The sequence below is a fragment of the Eleutherodactylus coqui genome, chromosome 13 (assembly GCF_035609145.1).
Source record: "Eleutherodactylus coqui strain aEleCoq1 chromosome 13, aEleCoq1.hap1, whole genome shotgun sequence".
Lineage (NCBI taxonomy): Eukaryota > Metazoa > Chordata > Amphibia > Anura > Eleutherodactylidae > Eleutherodactylus > Eleutherodactylus coqui.
In genome coordinates this window covers 129,059,364-129,084,372 of record NC_089849.1, presented here as the reverse complement: position 1 = coordinate 129,084,372, position 25,009 = coordinate 129,059,364, and the positions used below count along the sequence as shown (strand labels likewise).

The following is a 25,009-nucleotide window of genomic DNA, read 5'->3' as shown; positions in this document are numbered from 1 at the left end:
TTCTTCTCCGAACAAGACATTTTATTTACAGGTCAGACAGATAAAGTAGTGAGAGCGATGGACTTACTGGGGAAGGATGGCTTCATACACGGTCATCTATATAGGTGAACCTGAACATCCAACACCCAACATCAACAACATGGCTTCACGGTGACACGATACGCTCAGTTATCCCCACGTGTACGACGTAAATAGAACATTGGTGTTTACAACTCGTATCGAGACTCGGCGGAGAACGAGAGGAAATCTTTGGATGAAGGTAATACTTTTAGCCCCAGGCTGCAGTTCGCTCCTCCTGAGGGTCTGCACTGAGGAGAGGAGAAGGCTTTCATGCTAAGCACCAAGACTCATGACACCAGGATGAGATCATTAATGGCCTTTAATAAAGACATGGATCTTTTCAATCTGAAAAAGTAGGATTCTAAAAACCACATTGTAAAGAACGGAAGAGTAAGAGGGAAAAGTTACTTGCATGGCAAGAGAAGTCTCCAAGTCCTGCGCTGGTAAAGAGTGGAAGCAGCGGCCGTGTACGGGCAAGCTCACGCGGTACTCGATCCCGAACGAGATCCCTACGTTTTCCATGTGGTTTTCATTGTGGGTTTGGACGTGGAGTTCACCGATTGCAGTGAATGAAAGCCGCAGCATTCCCAGGACTGACGCTGTGCTGTACTTTGTTGGGTTCTGCCAATGAAAGTCTGAGAACAAATACTGGCTGTATGAAGTCACCCCAACTCCAGCATGGAAGCAAAAAGATGGCAGTCCTAGGAAATGAAGAGAACTGAAATGGAGTAAATGGCAAACAAGTGGTACGATCACACAACACTAGTGGAGCTACATCTGTCATGCTGCTCCAGACCTCAGGTCAGACGCTACCAGAGTGACTCCGACCATGGAAGAGCTGCAGATCTAGATTGTGCGCAAGCTGGGAAGGAGGACTACTTTTCATGAATAATCTGATGTTTGGTGAGATGGACTTTACAGACAAAATACCTGCCGCACTCCGCGCATATAAAAGACGCCTTCCCGGAGTGAATCGTCTCGTGGGAGATCAGATTACTCTTCCGAGCGAAACACTTTCCACATACGGGACAAGCATAGGGCTTCTCCCCGGTGTGTAAGGTCAGGTGGTTTTGAAGGCTGGATCTTTTGGAGAAGACTTTGCCACATTTGGAACAGGTCAACTTCTCTTGTCTATGATTGCGCCGGTGATTAATCAGCCCTGATTTCCTAGTAAAGCATTCTGAACAGTCGGGACACTGGAAAGTCTGTGGGACCGCTTCTCCAGGGCCGTTGGTTGGACATGGCAGAGTATGATCGGCTGGTGGCTCTGTGTCTTTAGAGTTCTCCTCTTCCTCTGAACTCGAACCATCTTCAATACGAGTGAAGGTATATTTTGCCTGTGCATGTTTTATGAGAGCATAGATATCGGTATCTAAATTGCCTTTATCAAACAATGAATAGTTACTTTGCACATCTTCATTGACACACTCCAAGCCAGTTGACGAGTGCTGTGCTTCTGGATACATATCAGTACTTATGGCCCTTTCTTCATCAGCCAGCACGGCTTCAGCTATACCATGATCAGATGCATGCTGATGCGCAAGATCTGTGGGGTTGGTCCGGTTTCCTCCATCACATGAGGATAGTTCCTCCATACCAGCAGAAGAATAATGGTCAACATGATCAGTTGGTGTATAGATGCTATAGTCTGTCGGGTTTCCTCCATCACATGTGATGGATTCCCCCTTAATAAGAGATGAATATTGTGGTGCGTGATCTGTGGGTGTATAAATGTTGGGGTCCGTGAGGTTTCCACTTTCACGAGACACCGATTCCATCTTGACAGGATGAGATGCATGTTGTTGTATCTGATCTGCGTGTGAAGTGATCTCAGGGCCTGTGAAGATGCCTTCATCACACGAGACGGGTTCCTCCTTGATAGGAGTAGATGGATGGTGTTGGGCATCACCTGTGGAGGTGTAACTGATCAGATCTGTGAGGTTTCTTCCATAATATGAGACGGCTTCAGCCTTAATATCACTGTCTGTGGGAGTACGGAGGTCTTCCTTCTTTTCACATGACGGTTCCTCGATACTAGGGTCGCTCAAGCCATTTATCATATCATCTGAAAGTAACAGAGAGAATCTGATTTCGGTACTAGCTGTATACACTTATGCTTCCAGACAGAACAGAGCAGCCATAAAATATTACCGAGAGAGGGGGGAGGCCGCTGGCTCTCCATACTAAAGCCTTGCCGATGATCTTCTAAATATTCACACTTCTGCAAAGAGAAATAGTGACATCATCAAGGAAATCCTGAGGAATACCGGTTAGCAAGGCGGTAACAGGCGGAACTCAATGAGGAAAGAGACTACAAAAAGAGACGTTTCAAAGAAAGCAACCAGACATGTAGTTTATGGTATCAACTGTCAAGCAGGAATTACCCCACCAGGCAGAGTTGTCATGGGGCAGATTTGGTTTGCTTCCTCTGTACAAAGGATTTTATCTGATGGACATGCTTCTCCTTTTAGCCTTTTTAACTACATACCTATTGTGAAGGTGTGAAGCTAGAATAGCCCTTTACCACATCCATCCCCATGGTTCTACTGTTGGAGATAGACAGGTGGTCTGTCCCAAGAGGACTGGCATTGAGAAGTGACTCTTCTAAGCTCAGTGAGGGCTAGCGTGCTGGTATTATTTGCACTCAGAGGTTAGTTCTTTACATTATCCCTTGGTACCCTCTGCCATATTAGTGCTTTGTGAAGGACAGGTTGTCCCCACGAGTCACTGTACTATTATGGTGTAATGATGGTGCAGGTAAAGAGCTATGCTCACTTACCGAGTTGGTGTATTATAAAGCCAACAGACCGCTCTAACCGCTGAAAATAGACATAATGCCGAACCCCTAAGATGTCGCGGCCAATACAGACCACAGCACCCAAGTGGTTGACAGAGAGAAGGGGCACCCTCTGTAAGCACAACAGAGATGAGCTGCCAAGGGCTTACCAGTAGTCTTCCCTGTACACAAGGTTACACTTTATTCTACCCAATGCACATGTATGAGAGATCCCCCACGACCCCCATCCCGACCACATCCAGCCATCTACATTTAGTTGCAGCCATTTCTTTTGGATGATTTTCTTCCCTGCTGTTCATGTAGCGCTCATCACTTCACACTACCCCAGCATGCAGGAAGCTGCCGCCATTGATGCTGCATTGCCGTCCCACCCCCTCTCCAAATGTGGAATGTCCCCCATCCCCGGCGGTCTCACCTCTCCCGTCAGCAGCTCAATGATCTTCTTGGTGAGGTTTAGGATCTTCTGCTCATTGCTTTTCGAATGCACCAAAGAGTGGGATGGCGGCTCCATGAAGGGGCTCGGCGTCCGGCTCCATCTTTCCTCATAACTAGAGGTCTTCTTTGTAACAATATAGTCCTTTGATTGAAGACAAACTAAATATCACAATGCATCGTAGACCCTTGGCAGAACCTTAGGCATACCTCCGCTAGAGTGTGCTACACCTTCTCATACAATCCAAGCCGCTTTCAATGTATTAATCCCCTCTAACCCTTTCACCGCTGTTTTTTTTGGACATTTTGCACCCGTGGTAGTCGGGACAAGGGTCACATTTTCGACTTGCACAAATACATGACAAACAGAATCGGTGACTATCTTTTTGCCCCCCTCTCTGAGAACGCCATCAGGTCGTGCCTGTCACACAGATTACAGTGATATGCCTGCTGTGTGGATCTGTGCAGGAGTTTGGAAGAAACTTGCATATTATTACCATGATTCCATGAAAATAAGCTCTACCCTGGTTTTTCAGGATTTTTGGGAGGCTTGAAATACAAGTTCTACCCTGAAAATAAGCCCTAGCTGCATTACATAAAAAAGCAATAAGTTACTTAACAGGTGTTCTAGTACCATGTATTCTATTGTATATGTTATCTTTTCATATGCTTCTCACGTCAGCCTATATATATATATATATATATATATATATATATATATATATAATATGTGTGTGTGTGTGTGTGAGAGAGATGGATATTGGTATATCTTCCTTCTTAGTGAATAGCTAGCAGATAAACGGTTAACATGTGTCTGTTCTGCACTGGTATGTATTAAATGCAGGCTTATACTCCCCCATATCCTTACGAATGTCCTGAGATGACGGGTTCAGACCCCCTCCCTTCGGAGAAGAGCTATTAGAACAACGAATACAGAATGAGCCTATTCTTCCCCTTAAGTTTCGCTTCCTAGGAATTACGTGCTTTAGTAGCAGCATACACCTTAAGGCGTTGACATATGTTAATCATTGGAGTCATTACAAGCTGAGCCAATTGTGCAGATCGTAACCACCCACACATCTGCTTAGGTTGGTGAACAAACCTATACAAGTGTCTGCCTTGTAATAAAGCAGAAGAGCTTCATTGTCGTATGATAGTAGCTGCTGTCATGTGTCAGTGATTTGTGTACACAGCTTCTCACATACAATACAGATCAGACAATGAAACACTATGAAATCCCTTCGATGATTTCCCTAACACAGCTTCGGTCTAGGTCCGTCCTGCTGATCTCTGGAGCTGTGGAGCGCTTGCTGCAGTCCCCAACCGCACACAGAAGATCGCTTTCTGGTTACGGGATTCACAAATCCCACCTCAAGGAAGCGATGGATCTGACTGGTTCTTGAGCGCTGCACTGATTGGCTGAGCAGCGCTCGAGAACCAATCACAGCCATCATGTTGTGAAGTGGGATTTATAAATTGGCCAATCAATCCCACGGCTCGGCCAATTTATGAATCTGGCTTCCACAACGCAATAGCTGTGATTGATTCATCGAGCACTGTATCGATTGGCTGAGCAGCGCTCAAGAACCAATCAGAGTCATCACTTCCTGGAGACGGGATTTATGAATCTCATAACCAGGAAACGATCTTCTGTCAGCAGCTGAGGACTGCAAGAAGCGCACCACAGCTCCGGAGATCAGCGGGGGGACCTCAACCGAGCCTGCTAGGCAATGTATAATAGGACATCCCTGAAAATAAGACCTAGCGCCTTTTGTGCAGCAAAAATTAATATGACAAGGTCTTATTTTGGGGGAAACAGGGTCGTAAGAGCCACACAGAGAACTATTCCTCCATGTTCATGAGCTGAAGCTAGCCACACCCACCCTCCAGCCAATGATTGACCAGAAGGTCGTGGGGGTCCATAAACGGCCTAATTATACATGGATGGATAATTAGATGAGCAACTATTCCAGGAAAAAAATACCTCTCCTATATGTGGCAGAGAGCAAGACTGCCCTCTGATTGCTTGGAGGGGGTGAGAACATGAAGTTCATATTACCCATCCCATTGGGGTCATCTGAAGCCATATAGTAACAGGAGGAAGATCACCGATCCCCCCACCACCCGCTGCTGAATGAGAGCTACAATTATATTCAGCTCCCATATCAACCTGCTTGATCTCAGACTAGATTGTGACTAAACCACGCATGAGATACGTCCGTGGCAAGGATTAGGTCAAGAGACCAGAAGTAGTCCTTACCTCTCCAGTCAGGAGGCAGATGATCTCCAGGGTGAGCTTTAGTATCACATGCGTAACGCCCATTCTTTTTGTCTCCGTACTGTAACCGTCTTTGGTTTCCATGGTGTCTTGTTGGAATCGCTCAGTGGCCTTAATGGTCGCCTTCATGTTGGCCTACAAGTCAGAAGTGAAAGGTGTCGGTGTGACTTTGTAAATAAATGTTATAATGCCATTAAAAGTACAAGTACAGGGCGATTCAGAAGTCAGGGCCACCCAGAATGTCTTCTGAACAGAAACAAGAACACTTGGAGGGGTGGAGGAAAGCTGTTGGCACTATGGTGGGGTCAGTCGGCCCAAGAAGCTTCAATGAAATGAGGGTCATGGGATACGTGACTTAAGGGTAGAATTTCATCAGAAATTGATAAGTGCGGTCATGCTTCCAATATCCGCCATTTTTGAGTTATGGATGATATCATGTTGAGTGTTAATAAAGTTATGTTGAATTATGTATTATGGCGGACTGCCTTTTCAGATACCAGAAGATGCCGCTGATCATCCTGATGGTCAGTAACAGAAGCTCATGTCAGGGGGCCGGGGCTTTCAATCAAGAACACCCAGTAAGACACCAGCGAGAGCGCGAAGTGTCAGGAGACTGACTCAGAGGTCCGAGGTCCTGCTGCAACTGTGGTGACTGGAGAGAACACCGATCCCTGCTGTTAACACCTTATGTGCTGCGGCCAATGTTGATTGTGGCACACGTGGAGTTTACATAGGGAGCTTCCTCTGTCACGTTCTTGGGCCTCTGGGTCTGCCATGTTTTTCGATGTAAATGAATAGAATTCATATACTGCAGTACAGAAGTACCTGTTGGGATTATCTGAAGTACTGCAGTGTACTGGCTAAATGATCATACGATTGCAGGTTCAAGTCCCCTACAGTCAGATCATTTTACTTAAACAAAAAAGTGTGAAAAAGTTACCCCCCCCCCCCCCACAGCAACCAGTACAATAAAGCTGCTATCCCAACAAACGCTTAAAGAAGAAGGAACTCAAATGCTTTTATTTGTTAATTTCACTTCCCAAAAAGCGCATTAAAAGTGATCCAAAAAGTCTTATGCACCCCAAAATAGTACCAATAGAACCTACAGCCCCCACACAACAAGCTTACACAGCTCCGCCCAGGAAAAAACCTACAGGTCGTTTAGGAAAAGTTTTTATGGTGGAAAAAGATGGAAAAACCTCAAACATCTTTGTATTGTATTGATCCTACTGACCTGCAGAGAAAAATGCTGTCCCTTATACTGCATACTGGGTAATGTGCTCCTGCACCCCGCCCCCCCGAAAATTAAAATAATACATTGTTTTTACCCCAAAATAGTACCAATAAAAACCACAGCCTGCCACGCAACGAACAAGCCCTGATGGGGCCATGGGGACACAAAAATAACATGGTGCGATGAAAACTGCCCAAGAGTGTTGTGTCCTTAAAGAGGCCGTCCTAGATAAACTGTAGCCAAACAGGTGAAAGCAGATGATGTTCACCTCTCTGGGCTCTGTGTTGTGCCCACCACTGTCACTCTGGGTCGTCCCTGTGATGTAATGCTTATAGGCTGCAGCAGCATGCTTACGGGCGCTTACAGGCTGCTGCAGCCTGTAAATATGGCCAGAGGCCTGGAGCCATGGTGCGGAGAGGAGAGAGAGGCAAGTGTAAACTGGCTTATTATCCACCATGGGTGGCCTGTCAGTGCAGCGGGCCGGATGTCGGCGTTGGTAGTCAGGGCCAGAAGAATAACAGTCAGCTTCACTCCTATTGAAATCAATGAGAGCGATACCTCCTATAACACTTCTGGCCATGATCACTGATATAGTTGTCCAGCACAGCGACCTGGCTGATCAGCTGATCGGGGACCCACCCTGATGATAATCAACAGCAAACAGTTACAGAATACCCCTGGGAAGTATTCGGGGAGGATGGGGGGGTGATGTTCTGGTTTCTTGTTTAATAATCGTGCTCCCTGTCATAAATTGTTGCTATTCACTATCCTACACGACCCGTCACCATTTGCTCGGGTGAACGATTTCTCCTTCCGTGTAAATGTACCCATAGGCCACACACTAGAGCTGCGCTGGTGCCACCTACCCGGCCACATCCATGAGGACCTAGGACAGAAGGGGTTAAGCGCACTGGATGGAAATTACTCTGACGTTTTCGCTGAAGAGACATGACCGTTCCGCGGTGAGTCGCTGCGGCAGCGAACGGGTCCGCGCGTGCGCTCTTAAGTGCTGGTTTCACTTTCTGCCACGGACATTTTTGTGGAGGCACATCACGGAAAATTGTGGGGACGGCATCCTTCCTGAGTGTCTTCCTCAAGCCGCTGGGCTGGTAAGAGGGCTCGGTGAAGTGCTCCGAGCACACCCGAAACCGGTTGTTGGTCTTCCCCTCGAATATCCTCCCGGCCAGTTCCTCAATGTCCCGCATGACGTGTCCGCTCCGCTCGATGCACCGCAGCCATGTCTTAATCTTATCCAGGTTGTTGGGAAAGGAGTGCAGAATGATGTTCAGCCGCTTCCCCCCGTAGTTGTGGCATCGCTCAACAAAGCATCTTGGCATCTTTTAATGTTACTTCTGGAGAAAGCTGAAGGACATAAAGAAAGACAGTAACTCATCGCTGCCCCCATTACATGTATACCCGTCACCCCGGGAGTAACACTGCCCCCCATTACATCTATACCCGTCACCCCAGGAGTAACACTGCCCCCATTACATCTATACCCGTCACCCCAGGAGTAACACTGCCCCCATTACATCTATACCCGTCACCCCGGGAGTAACACTGCCCCCCATTACATCTATACCCGTCACCACAGGAGTAACACTGCACCCCATTACATCTATACCCGTCACCCCGGGAGTAACACTGCCCCCCGTTACATCTATACCCGTCACCCCTGGAGTAACACTGCCCCCCGTTACATCTATACCCGTCACCCCAGGAGTAACACTGCCCCCATTACATCTATACCCGTCACCCCGGGAGTAACACTGCCCCCCATTACATCTATACCCGTCACCACAGGAGTAACACTGCACCCCATTACATCTATACCCGTCACCCCGGGAGTAACACTGCCCCCCGTTACATCTATACCCGTCACCCCTGGAGTAACACTGCCCCCATTACATCTATACCCGTCACCCCAGGAGTAACACTGCCCCCCATTACATCTATACCCGTCACCACAGGAGTAACACTGCACCCCATTACATCTATACCCGTCACCCCGGGAGTAACACTGCCCCCCGTTACATCTATACCCGTCACCCCGGCAGTAACACTGCCCCCATTACATCTATACCCGTCACCCCAGGAGTAACACTGCCCCCCGTTACATCTATACCCATCACCACGGGAGTAACACTGCCCCCCACTACATCTATACCCATCACCCCGGGAGTAACACTGCACCCTATTACATCTATACCCGTCACCCCGGGAGTAACACTGCGCCCCATTACATCTATACCCGTCACCCCAGGAGTAACACTGCCCCCCGTTACATCTATACCCGTCACCCCAGGAGTAACACTGCCCCCCGTTACATCTATACCCGTCACCCCAGGAGTAACACTGCCCCCCGTTACATCTATACCCGTCACCCCGGCAGTAACACTGGCCCCCGTTACATCTATACCCGTCACCCCGAGAGTAACACTGCCCCCCATCACATCTATACCCGTCACCACGGGGAGTAACACTGCCCCCCATCACATCTATACCCGTCACCCCAGGAGTAACACTGCACCCCATTACATCTATACCCGTCACCCCGGGAGTAACACTGCCCCCCGTTACATCTATACCCGTCACCCCGGGAATAACACTGCCCCCCGTTACATCTATACCCGTCACCCCGGGAATAACACTGCCCCCATTACATCTATACCCGTCACCCCGGGAGTAACACTGCCCCCCGTTACATCTATACCCGTCACCCCAAGAGTAACACTGCCCCCCATTACATCTATACCCGTCACCCCAGGAGTAACACTGCCCCGCATTACATCTATACCCGTCACCCCGGGAGTAACACTGCCCCCCATTACATCTATACCCGTCACCCCAGGAGTAACACTGCCCCCCATTACATCTATACCCATCACCCCAGGAGTAACACTGCCCCCATTACATCTATACCCGTCACCCCAGGAGTAACACTGCACCCCATTACATCTATACCCGTCACCCCGGGAGTAACACTGCCCCCCATTACATCTATACCCATCACCCCGGGAGTAACACTGCCCCCCATTACATCTATACCCATCACCCCGGGAGTAACACTGCACCCCATTACATCTATACCCGTCACCCCAGGAGTAACACTGCCCCCCATTACATCTATACCCGTCACCCCAGGAGTAACACTGCCCCCCATTACATCTATACCCATCACCCCGGGAGCAACACTGCCCCCCATTACATCTATACCCATCACCCCGGGAGTAACACTGCCCCCCATTACATCTATACCCGTCACGCCAGGAGTAACACTGCCCCCCATTACATCTATACCCGTCACCCCGGGAGTAGCACTGCCCCCCATTACATCTATACCCGTCACCCCAGGAGTAACACTGCACCACATTACATCTATACCCGTCACCTCGGGAGTAACACTGCCCCCCATTACATCTATACCCATCACCCCAGGAGTAACACTGCACCCCATTACATCTATACCCATCACCCCGGGAATAACACTGCCCCCCATTACATCTATACCCGTCACCCCGGGAGTAACACTGCCCCCATTACATCTATACCCATCAACCCAGGAGTAACACTGCCCCCCATTACATCTATACCCATCACCCCAGGAGTAACACTGCACCCCATTACATCTATACCCGTCACCCCACGAGTAACACTGCCCCCCGTTACATCTATACCCATCACCCCGGGAGTAACACTGCCCCCCGTTACATCTATACCCGTCACCCCGGGAGTAGCACTGCCCCCCATTACATCTATACCCATCACCCCAGGAGTAACACTGCCCCCCATTACATCTATACCCGTCACCCCGGGAGTAACACTGCCCCCCGTTACATCTATACCCGTCACCCCAGGAGTAACACTGCCCCCCGTTACATCTATACCCGTCACCCCGGGAGTAACACTGGCCCCCGTTACATCTATACCCGTCACCCCGGGAGTAACACTGCCCCCCATTACATCTATACCCGTCACCCCGGGAGTAACACTGCCCCCCATTACATCTATACCCGTCAACCCGGGAGTAACACTGCCCCCCGTTACATCTATACCCGTCACCCCTGGAGTAACACTGCCCCCCGTTACATCTATACCCGTCACCCCGGCAGTAACACTGCCCCCATTACATCTATACCCGTCACCCCAGGAGTAACACTGCCCCCCGTTACATCTATACCCATCACCACGGGAGTAACACTGCCCCCCACTACATCTATACCCATCACCCCGGGAGTAACACTGCACCCTATTACATCTATACCCGTCACCCCGGGAGTAACACTGCGCCCCATTACATCTATACCCGTCACCCCAGGAGTAACACTGCCCCCCGTTACATCTATACCCGTCACCCCAGGAGTAACACTGCCCCCCGTTACATCTATACCCGTCACCCCAGGAGTAACACTGCCCCCCGTTACATCTATACCCGTCACCCCGGAAGTGACACTGTCCCCCGTTACATCTATACCCGTCACCCCGGCAGTAACACTGGCCCCCGTTACATCTATACCCGTCACCCCGAGAGTAACACTGCCCCCCATCACATCTATACCCGTCACCACGGGGAGTAACACTGCCCCCCATCACATCTATACCCGTCACCCCAGGAGTAACACTGCACCCCATTACATCTATACCCGTCACCCCGGGAGTAACACTGCCCCCCGTTACATCTATACCCGTCACCCCGGGAATAACACTGCCCCCCGTTACATCTATACCCGTCACCCCGGGAATAACACTGCCCCCATTACATCTATACCCGTCACCCCGGGAGTAACACTGCCCCCCGTTACATCTATACCCGTCACCCCAAGAGTAACACTGCCCCCCATTACATCTATACCCGTCACCCCAGGAGTAACACTGCCCCGCATTACATCTATACCCGTCACCCCGGGAGTAACACTGCCCCCCATTACATCTATACCCGTCACCCCAGGAGTAACACTGCCCCCCATTACATCTATACCCATCACCCCAGGAGTAACACTGCCCCCATTACATCTATACCCGTCACCCCAGGAGTAACACTGCACCCCATTACATCTATACCCGTCACCCCGGGAGTAACACTGCCCCCCATTACATCTATACCCATCACCCCGGGAGTAACACTGCCCCCCATTACATCTATACCCATCACCCCGGGAGTAACACTGCACCCCATTACATCTATACCCGTCACCCCAGGAGTAACACTGCCCCCCATTACATCTATACCCGTCACCCCAGGAGTAACACTGCCCCCCATTACATCTATACCCATCACCCCGGGAGCAACACTGCCCCCCATTACATCTATACCCATCACCCCGGGAGTAACACTGCCCCCCATTACATCTATACCCGTCACGCCAGGAGTAACACTGCCCCCCATTACATCTATACCCGTCACCCCGGGAGTAGCACTGCCCCCCATTACATCTATACCCGTCACCCCAGGAGTAACACTGCACCACATTACATCTATACCCGTCACCTCGGGAGTAACACTGCCCCCCATTACATCTATACCCATCACCCCAGGAGTAACAATGCACCCCATTACATCTATACCCATCACCCCAGGAGTAACACTGCACCCCATTACATCTATACCCGTCACCCCAGGAGTAACACTGCACCCCATTACATCTATACACGTCACCCCGGGAGTAACACTGCCCCCCATAACATCTATGCCCGTCACCCCAGGAGTAGCACTGCACCCCATTACATCTATACCCATCACCCCGGGAGTAACACTGCGCCCCATTACATCTATACCCGTCACCCCAGGAGTAACACTGCCCCCCATTACATCTATACCCGTCACCCCAGGAGTAACACTGCACGCCATTACATCTATACCCGTCACCCCAGGAGTAACACTGCCCCCCATTACATCTATACCCGTCACCCAGGAGTAACACTGCCCCCCATTACATCTATACCCGTCACCCCAGGAGTAACACTGCCCCCCATTACATCTATACCCATTACCCCAGGAGTAACACTGCCCCCCATTACATCTATACCCATCACCCCAGGAGTAACACTGCTCCCCATTACATCTATACCCATCACCCCAGGAGTAACACTGCACCCCATTACATCTATACCCGTCACCCCAGGAGTAACACTGCCACCCATTACATCTATACCCATCACCCCAGGAGTAGCACTACCCCCATTACATCTATACCCGTCACCCCAGGAGTAATACTGCCCCCATTACATCTATACCCATCACCCCAGGAGTAACACTGCCCCCCATTACATCTATACCCATCACCCCAGGAGTAACACTGCCCCCCATTACATCTATACCCATCACCCCGGGAGTAACACTGCCCCCCATTACATCTATACCCGTCACCCCGGGAGTAACACTGCCCCCCATTACATCTATACCCGTCACCCCGGGAGTAACACTGCCCCCCGTTACATCTATACCCGTCACCCCAGGAGTAACACTGCCCCCCGTTACATCTATACCCGTCACCCCGGCAGTAACACTGCCCCCATTACATCTATACCCGTCACCCCAGGAGTAATACTGCCCCCCATTACATCTATACCCGTCACCACGGGAGTAACACTGCCCCCCATTACATCTATACCCGTCACCCCAGGAGTAACACTGCCCCCCATTACATCTATACCCGTCACCCCAGGAGTAACACTGCCCCCCATTACATCTATACCCGTCACCCCGGGAGTAACACTGCACCCCATTACATCTATATCCATCACCCCAGTAGTAACACTGCCCCCCATTACATCTATACCCGTCACCCCAGGAGTAACACTGCCCCCCATTACATCTATACCCATCACCCCGGGAGTAACACTGCCCCCCATTACATCTATACCCGTCACCCCGGGAGTAACACTGCCCCCCATTACATCTATACCCATCACCCCGGGAGTAACACTGCCCCCCCATTACATCTATACCCATCACCCCAGGAGTAACACTGCACCCCATTACATCTATACCCATCACCCCGAGAGTAACACTGCCCCCCATTACATCTATACCCATCACCCCGGGAGTAACACTGCCCCCCGTTACATCTATACCCGTCACCCCAGGAGTAACACTGCCCCCCATTACATCTATACCCGTCACCCCAGGAGTAACACTGCCCCCCCATTACATCTATACCCGTCACCCCAGGAGTAACACTGCCCCCCCCATTACATCTATACCCGTCACCCCGGGAGTAACACTGCACCCCATTACATCTATACCCGTCACCCCAGGAGTAACACTACCCCCATTACATCTATACCCGTCACCCCAGGAGTAACACTGCACCCCATTACATCTATACCCGTCACCCCGGGAGTAACACTGCCCCCCCATTACATCTATACCCGTCACCCCAGGAGTAACACTGTCCCCCATTACATCTATACCCATCACCCCAGGAGTAACACTGTCCCCCATTACATCTATACCCATCACCCCAGGAGTAACACTGCGCCCCATTACATCTACACCCATCACCCCAGGAGTAACACTGCACCCCATTACATCTATACCCATCACCCCGGGAGTAACACTGCCCCCCGTTACATCTATACCCATCACCCCGGGAGTAACACTGCCCCCCATTACATCTATACCCATCAGCCCAGGAGTAACACTGCTCCCCATTACATCTATACCCGTCACCCCAGGAGTAACACTGCACCCCATTACATCTATACCCATCACCCCAGGAGTAACACTGCCCCCCATTACATCTATACCCGTCACCCCAGTAGTAACACTGCCCCCCATTACATCTATACCCGTCACCACGGGAGTAACACTGCCCCCCATTTCATCTATACCCGTCACCCCAGGAGTAACACTGCCCCCCATTACATCTATACCCGTCACCCCAGGAGTAACACTGCCCCCCATTACATCTATACCCGTCACCCCGGGAGTAACACTGCACCCCATTACATCTATATCCATCACCCCAGTAGTAACACTGCCCCCCATTACATCTATACCCGTCACCCCAGGAGTAACACTACCCCCATTACATCTATACCCGTCACCCCAGGAGTAACACTGCCCCCCATTACATCTATACCCGTCACCCCAGGAGTAACACTGCCCCCCATTACATCTATACCCGTCACCCCAGGAGTAACACTGCCCCCCATTACATCTATACCCGTCACCCCAGGAGTAACACTGCCCCCCATTACATCTATACCCGTCACCCCAGGAGTAACACTGCCCCCCATTACATCTATACCCGTCACCCCAGGAGTAACACTGCACCCCATTACATCTATACCCGTCACCCCAGGAGTAACACTGCACCCCATTACATCTATACCCGTCACCCCAGGAGTAACACTGCCCCCCATTACATCTATACCCGTCACCCCGGGAGTAACACTGCCCCCCATTACATCTATACCCGTCACCCCGGGAGTAACACTGCCCCCCATTACATCTATACCCGTCACCCCGGGAGTAACACTGCCCCCCATTACATCTATACCCGTCACCCCGGGAGTAACACTGCCCCCCATTACATCTATACCCGTCACCCCAGGAGTAACACTGCCCCCCATTACATCTATACCCGTCACCCCGGGAGTAACACTGCCCCCCATTACATCTATACCCGTCACCCCAGGAGTAACACTGCCCCCCATTACATCTATACCCGTCACCCCAGGAGTAACACTGCCCCCCATTACATCTATACCCGTCACCCCAGGAGTAACACTGCACCCCATTACATCTATACCCATCACCACAGGAGTAACACTGCCCCCATTACATCTATACCCATCACCCCAGGAGTAACACTGCCCCCATTACATCTATACCCATCACCCCGGGAGTAACACTGCCCCCCATTACATCTATACCCATCACCCCGGGAGTAACACTGCCCCCCATTACATCTATACCCATCACCCCGGGAGTAACACTGCCCCCCATTACATCTATACCCATCACCCCGGGAGTAACACTGCCCCCCATTACATCTATACCCATCACCCCGGGAGTAACACTGCCCCCCATTACATCTATACCCATCACCCCGGGAGTAACACTGCCCCCCATTACATCTATACCCGTCACCCCGGGAGTAACACTGCCCCCCGTTACATCTATACCCATCCCCACGGGAGTAACACTGCCCCCATTACATCTATACCCATCACCCCAGGAGTAACACTGCCCCCCATTACATCTATACCCATCACCCCGGGAGTAACACGGCCCCCCATTACATCTATACCCGTCACCCCAGGAGTAACACTGCACCCCATTACATCTATACCCGTCACCCCAGGAGTAACACTGCCCCCCATTACATCTATACCCATTACCCTAGGAGTAACACTACCCCCATTACATCTATACCCGTCACCCCAGGAGTAGCACTGCTCCCCATTACATCTATACCCATCACCCCAGGAGTAACACTGCCCCCCATTACATCTATACCCGTCACCCCAGGAGTAACACTGCCCCCCATTACATCTATACTCATCACCCCAGGAGTAACACTGCCCCCCATTACATCTATACCCATCACCCCAGGAGTAACACTGCTCCCCATTACATCTATACCCGTCACCCCAGGAGTAACACTGCCCCCCATTACATCTATACCCATCACCCCAGGAGTAACACTGCTCCCCATTACATCTATACCCATCACCCCAGGAGTAACACTGCACCCCATTACATCTATACCCGTCACCCCAGGAGTAACACTGCCCCCCATTACATCTATACCCATCACCCCAGGAGTAACACTACCCCCATTACATCTATACCCGTCACCCCAGGAGTAACACTGCCCCCCATTACATCTATACCCATCACCCCAGGAGTAACACTGCCCCCCATTACATCTATACCCGTCACGCCGGGAGTAACACTGCCCCCCATTACATCTATACCCGTCACCCCAGGAGTAACACTGCACCCCATTACATCTATACCCGTCACCCCAGGAGTAACACTGCCCCCCATTACATCTATACCCATTACCCCAGGAGTAACACTGCCCCCCATTACATCTATACCCATCACCCCGGCAGTAACACTGCCCCCCATTACATCTATACCCATCACCCCGGGAGTAACACGGCCCCCCATTACATCTATACCCGTCACCCCAGGAGTAACACTGCCCCCCATCACATCTATACCCATCACCCTAGGAGTAACACTACCCCCATTACATCTATACCCGTCACCCCAGGAGTAACACTGCCCCCCATTACATCTATACCCGTCACCCCAGGAGTAACACTGCCCCCCATTACATCTATACCCATTACCCCAGGAGTAACACTGCCCCCCATTACATCTATACCCATCACCCCAGGAGTAACACTGCTCCCCATTACATCTATACCCATCACCCCAGGAGTAACACTGCACCCCATTACATCTATACCCGTCACACCAGGAGTAACACTGCCCCCCATTACATCTATACCCATTACCCCAGGAGTAACACTGCCCCCCATTACATCTATACCCATCACCCCGGGAGTAACACTGCCCCCCATTACATCTATACCCATCACCCTGGGAGTAACACTGCACCCCATTACATCTATACCCATCACCCCAGGAGTAACACTACCCCCATTACATCTATACCCGTCACCCCAGGAGTAACACTACCCCCATTACATCTATACCCGTCACCCCAGGAGTAACACTGTCCCCCCATTACATCTATACCCATCACCCCAGGAGTAACACTGCCCCCATTACATCTATACCCATCACCCCAGGAGTAACACTGCCCCCATTACATCTATACCTGTCACCCCAGGAGTAACACTGCAACCCATTATATCTATACCCATCACCCCGGGAGTAACACTGCCCCCCATTACATCTATACCCATCACCCCAGGAGTAACACTGCCCCCATTACATCTATACCCATCACCACGAGAGTAACACTGCCCCCATTACATCTATACCCATCACCCCAGGAGTAACACTGCCCCCCATTACATCTATACCCGTCACCACGGGAGTAACACTGCTCCGCATTACATCTATACCCATCACCCCAGGAGTAACACTGCCCCCCATTACATCTATACCCATCACCCCAGGAGTAACACTGCCCCCCATTACATCTATACCCATCACCCCAGGAGTAACACTGCACCCTATTACATCTATACCCATCACCCCAGGAGTAACACTGCACCCCATTACATCTATACCCATCACCCCGGGAGTAACACTGCCCCCCATTACATCTATACCCATCACCCCAGGAGTAACACTGCACCCTATTACATCTATACCCATCACCCCAGGAGTAACACTGCACCCCATTACATCTATACCCGTCACCCAAGGAGTAACACTGCACCCCATTACATCTATACCCGTCACCCCAGGAGTAACACTGCACCCCATTACATCTATACCCATCACCCCGGGAGTAACACTGCCCCCCATTACATCTATACCCATCACCCCAGGAGTAACACTGCACCCCATTACATCTATACCCGTCACCCCGGGAGTAACACTGTCCCCCATTACATCTATACCCATCACCCCGGGAGTAACACTTCCCCCCGTTACATCTATACCCGTCACACCGGGAGTAACACTGCCCCCCATTACATCTATACCCATCACCCCGGGAGTAACACTTCCCCCCGTTACATCTATACCCGTCACACCGGGAGTAACACTGCCCCCATTACATCTATACCCGTCACCCCAGGAGTAACACTGCCCCCCATTACATCTATACCCGTCACCCCGGGAGTAACACTGCCCCCCATTACATCTATACCCGTCACCCCGGGAGTAACACTGCCCCCCGTTACATCTATACCCGTCACCCCAGGAGTAACACTGCACCCCATTACATCTATACCCGTCACCCCAGGAGTAACACTGCCCCCCATTACATCTATACCCATTACCCTAGGAGTAACACTACCCCCATTACATCTATACCCGTCACCCCAGGAGTAACACTGCCCCCCATTACATCTATACCCATTACCCTAGGAGTAACACTACCCCCATTACATCTATACCCGTCACCCCAGGAGTAACACTGCCCCCCATTACATCTATACCCATTACCACAGGAGTAACACTGTCCCCCCATTACATCTATACCCATTACCACAGGAGTAACACTGTCCCCCCATTACATCTATACCCATCACCCCGGGAGTAACACTGCCCCCCATTACATCTATACCCATCACCCCAGGAGTAACACTGCCCCCCATTACATCTATACCCGTCACCCCAGGAGTAACACTGCACCCCATTACATCTATACCCATCACCCCAGGAGTAACACTGCCCCCCGTTACATCTATACCCGTCACCCCAGGAGTAACACTGCCCCCATTACATCTATACCCATCACCCCAGGAGTAACACTGCCCCCCATTACATCTATACCCGTCACCCCGGGAGTAACACTGCCCCCCATTACATCTATACCCATCACCCCAGGAGTAACACTGCTCCCCATTACATCTATACCCGTCACCCCAGGAGTAACACTGCACCCCATTACATCTATACCCATTACCCCAGGAGTAACACTGCACCCCATTACATCTATACCCGTCACCCCGGGAGTAACACTGCCCCCCATTACATCTATACCCATCACCCCAGGAGTAACACTGCCCCCCATTACATCTATACCCGTCACCCCAGGAGTAACACTGCCCCCCATTACATCTATACCCATCACCCCGGGAGTAACACTGCCCCCCATTACATCTATACCCATCACCCCGGGAGTAACACTGCCCCCCATTACATCTATACCCATCACCCTGGGGAGTAACACTGCCCCCCATTACATCTATACCCATCACCCCGGGGAGTAACACTGCCCCCCATTACATCTATACCCGTCACCCCAGGAGTAACACTGCACCCCATTACATCTATACCCGTCACCCCAGGAGTAACACTGCCCCCCATTACATCTATACCCGTCACCCCAGGAGTAACACTGCACTCCATTACATCTATACCCGTCACCCCAGGAGTAACACTGCCCCCCATTACATCTATACCCGTCACCCCGGGAGTAACACTGCACCCCATTACATCTATACCCATCACCCCAGGAGTAACACTGCACCCCATTACATCTATACCCATCACCCCAGGAGTAACACTGCCCCCATTACATCTATACCCGTCACCCCAGGAGTAACACGGCCCCCCATTACATCTATACCCGTCACCCCAGGAGTAACACTGCCCCCATTACATCTATACCCGTCACCCCAGGAGTAACACTGCCCCCCATTACATCTATACCCCTCACCCCAGGAGTAACACTGCCCCCCATTACATCTATACCCATCACCCCGGGAGTAACACTGCACCCCATTACATCTATACCCATCACCCCAGGAGTAACACTGCACCCTATTACATCTATACCCATCACCCCGGGAGTAACACTGCCCCCCATTACATCTATACCCGTCACCCCAGGAGTAACACTGCACCCCATTACATCTATACCCGTCACCCCAGGAGTAACACTGCACCCCATTACATCTATACCCGTCACCCCAGGAGTAACACTGCCCCCATTACATCTATACCCGTCACCCCGGGAGTAACACTGCCCCCATTACATCTATACCCGTCACCCCAGGAGTAACACTGCTCCCCATTACATCTATACCCATCACCCTGGGAGTAACACTGCCCTCCATTACATCTAACCCATCACCCCAGGAGTAACACTGCACCCCATTACATCTATACCCGTCACCCCAGGAGTAACACTGCCCCCATTACATCTATACCCGTCACCCCGGGAGTAACACTGCCCCCATTACATCTATACCCGTCACCCCAGGAGTAACACTGCACCCCATTACATCTATACCCGTCACCCCAGGAGTAACACTGCACCCCATTACATCTATACCCATCACCACAGGAGTAACACTGCACCCCATTACATCTATACCCGTCACCCCGGGAGTAACACTGCCCCCCATTACATCTATACCCATCACCCCGGGAGTAACACTGCACCCCATTACATCTATACCCGTCACCCCAGGAGTAACACTGCACCCCATTACATCTATACCCGTCACCCCAGGAGTAACACTGCACCCCATTACATCTATACCCGTCACCCCAGGAGTAACACTGCACCCCATTACATCTATACCCATCACCCCAGGAGTAACACTGCCCCCATTACATCTATACCCATCACCCCGGGAGTAACACTGCCCCCATTACATCTATACCCGTCACCCCGGGAGTAACACTGCCCCCCATTACATCTATACCCGTCACCCCGGGAGTAGCACTGCCCCCCATTACATCTATACCCGTCACCCCAGGAGTAACACTGCACCCCATTACATCTATACCCATCACCCCAGGAGTAACACTGCACCCCATTACATCTATACCCGTCACCCCAGGAGTAACACTGCCCCCCCATTACATCTATACCCATCACCCCAGGAGTAACACTGCACCCCATTACATCTATACCCGTCACCCCGGGAGTAGCACTGCTCCCCATTACATCTATACCCGTCACCCCAGGAGTAACACTGCACCCCATTACATCTATACCCGTCACCCCGGGAGTAACACTGCCCCCCATTACATCTATACCCATCACCCCGGGAGTAACACTGCACCCCATTACATCTATACCCGTCACCCCAGGAGTAACACTGCACCCCATTACATCTATACCCATCACCCCAGGAGTAACACTGCACCCCATTACATCTATACCCGTCACCCCAGGAGTAACACTGCACCCCATTACATCTATACCCGTCACCCCGGGAGTAACACTGCACCCCATTACATCTATACCCATCACCCCAGGAGTAACACTGCACCCCATTACATCTATACCCGTCACCCCAGGAGTAACACTGCACCCCATTACATCTATACCCATCACCCCAGGAGTAACACGGCCCCCATTACATCTATACCCATCACCCCAGGAGTAACACTGCCCCCATTACATCTATAACCATCACCCCAGGAGTAACACTACCCCCATTACATCTATACCCATCACCCCGGGAGTAACACTGCCCCCATTACATCTATACCCATCACCCCAGGAGTAACACTACCCCCATTACATCTATACCCATCACCCCGGGAGTAACACTGCCCCCATTACATCTATACCCATCACCCCAGGAGTAACACTGCACCCCATTACATCTATACCCGTCACCCCAGGAGTAACACTGCCCCCATTACATCTATACCCATCACCCCAGGAGTAACACTGCCCCCATTACATCTATACCCATCACCCCAGGAGTAACACTACCCCCATTACATCTATACCCATCACCCCAGGAGTAACACTACCCCCATTACATCTATACCCATCACCCCGGGAGTAACACTGCCCCCATTACATCTATACCCATCACCCCAGGAGTAACACTGCCCCCATTACATCTATACCCATCACCCCAGGAGTAACACTGCCCCCCCATTACATCTATACCCGTCACCCCAGGAGTAACACTGCCCCCATTACATCTATACCCGTCACCACTGGAGTAACACTGCCCCCATTACATCTATACCCGTCACCACTGGAGTAACACTGCCCCCCCATTACATCTATACCCATCACCCCAGGAGTAACACTGCACCCCATTACATCTATACCCATCACCCCAGGAGTAACACTGCACCCCATTACATCTATACCCATCACCCCAGGAGTAACACTGCACCCCATTACATCTATACCCATCACCCCAGGAGTAACACTGCACCCCATTACATCTATACCCATCACCCCAGGAGTAACACTGCCCCCCATTACATCTATACCCATCACCCCGGGAGTAACACTGCCCTCCATTACATCTATACCCATCACCCCGGGAGTAACACTGCCCCCATTACATCTATACCCGTCACCCCGGGAGTAACACTGCCCCCCATTACATCTATACCCGTCACCCCGGGAGTAACACTGCCCCCCATTACATCTATACCCGTCACCCCGGGAGTAACACTGCCCCCCATTACATCTATACCCGTCACCCCGGGAGTAACACTGCCCCCCATTACATCTATACCCGTCACCCCGGGAGTAACACTGCCCCCATTACATCTATACCCGTCACCCCAGGAGTAACACTGCCCTCCATTACATCTATACCCGTCACCACAGGAGTAACACTGCACCCCATTACATCTATACCCGTCACCCCAGGAGTAACACTGCCCCCATTACATCTATACCCATCACCCCGGGAGTAACACTGCCCCATTACATCTATACCCGTCACCCCGGGAGTAACACTGCCCCCATTACATCTATACCCGTCACCCCGGGAGTAACACTGCCCCCTTCTCCTCCCCTCCCCTCCCCTCCCCCCGTTACATCCGGCACATCTGTAACAGCACAGTAGGCGGCGCTGTGGCGGTGAACAGCCTGTGACATCGGAGCGCTGTCCTGCAGGGTCCTGGAGCCTGCAGGGAGGTGTGAATGTGGGACGCGGGCAGGCACTGGATTGCTAAGGGTTAATCCTCACAGATCGCTCGGTCATTTTTCTGTGATTATTTCCGGGGAGCCGCGCTGCGGTCAGCCGCCCAGGAGCGTGCGGGGGCCGGGGGACTGGAGGGGGCCGGGGTGCCCTCTGAGCTGCCCCTGCGGCGGGCGGCCGGGCGCGGCGTTCTCACCACACTGTTGTTTTCAGTTGCGCTGCTGTCTGTCCTGTCGTAGGACCTTGATGACATCACAGTCACATGACCGTGACATCACTGCCCCGTGTGACAGGTTATTGGGGAGGAGTTGGAATAGTGGGCGGGGCATTTCAGGTCACATTGATGGTAGGTAGAAGGTAGACGCCTGAGCTGCAGGACCTGTGAAGATGTCATGACCATGTGATCAGTCACGTGTGGGGGAGGAGTCAGACCTCCTGAGGGGTTTATATAGGTTTGATGGTTCGGACACGGGGAACGCAGTACAAGCCCTCCACAGCTCCCACCCCCCTGTCCACGAGCGGAGAATCATAGCGAGTCTGCACTCACGGACGGCAAATCGCAGCATCCTCCGCGGTGAGCCTGTCAGATAAGCTTACCGCAGAGATCCATCTGCCGCCTCCTGCTGCAGAGATCCACTGTGGGATACCGCAACGCCTGTGGAAGGCCGCCTGTTCACGGACGTGATCGTGCCGGCGGTAAATCCCCGCGAATCACCCCGTCTGAAGGTTTCCATAGCGATGCCCGTATCCACAAGACAAGTATCATTGCGATAGGCGGGGGCCTTGTACTGCCCACCAACATACATGACGGCCTTCCTGGGGCTGATGGAGTAGATCTAGAGAGGCGTATATATATATATATATATATATATATATATATATATATATATACATATATATATATATATACATATATATACACACAGATGACTCAGGACGGAGGGGGATCAGCTAGGCCTTAGAATAATACCGCAACAGGATAAGTGGAGAGTAAAGAATTAACCCCTTCACAGCCAGGACCTGACGGAAATGTCAACTCTATTAATATTCTTCAAACACATAAACTAGAGGGCCGCAGGACAAGGACAAAACCCGTGCGAGCCGATGGGTATGGTATCAGAGACACATAATTAACGAGCCGCAGGACAAGGACAAAACCCGTGTGAGCCGATGGGTATGGTATCAGAGACACATACTGAACGAGCCGCAGGACAAGGACAAAACCCGTGCGAGCCGATGGGTATGGTATCAGAGACACATACTGAACGAGCCGCAGGACAAGGACAAAACCCGTGCGAGCCGATGGGTATGGTATCAGAGACACATACTGAACGAGCCGCAGGACAAGGACAAAACCCCTGCGAGCCGATGGGTATGGTATCAGAGACACATACTGAACGAGCCGCAGGACAAAACCCGTGCGAGCCGATGGGTATGGTATCAGAGACACATACTTAACGAGCCGCAGGACAAGGACAAAACCCGTGCGAGCCGATGGGTATGGTATCAGAGACACATACTTAACGAGCCGCAGGACAAGGTCAAAACCCGTGCGAGCCGATGGGTATGGTATCTGAGACACATACTGAACGAGCCGCAGGACAAGGACAAAACCCGTGTGAGCCGATGGGTATGGTATCAGAGACACATACTGAACGAGCCGCAGGACAAGGACAAAACC

General features: G+C 51.5%; 1 protein-coding gene across 2 annotated transcripts; it reads right to left on the bottom strand.

Moving 5' to 3' along the window:
- Positions 1–23,610, bottom strand: LOC136588719 (oocyte zinc finger protein XlCOF29-like). Of its 2 annotated transcripts, none has more exons than XM_066588137.1 (6): positions 23,525–23,610; positions 7,668–8,163; positions 5,550–5,702; positions 3,273–3,434; positions 2,212–2,281; positions 1–2,125 (listed from the first exon to the last, which is right to left on the bottom strand). In XM_066588137.1, the coding sequence occupies exons 2-6, from the start codon at positions 8,136–8,138 to the stop codon at positions 936–938; spliced, it is 2,046 nt and encodes a 681-aa protein (XP_066444234.1). In that variant the 5' UTR covers positions 8,139–8,163; positions 23,525–23,610; the 3' UTR covers positions 1–935. The 2 variants fall into 2 exon arrangements, with proteins under 2 accessions (XP_066444234.1, XP_066444235.1); XM_066588138.1 differs by lacking the exon at positions 23,525–23,610 and adding an exon at positions 23,377–23,474.
- Between the last annotated feature and the right edge of the window lie 1,399 nt (positions 23,611–25,009).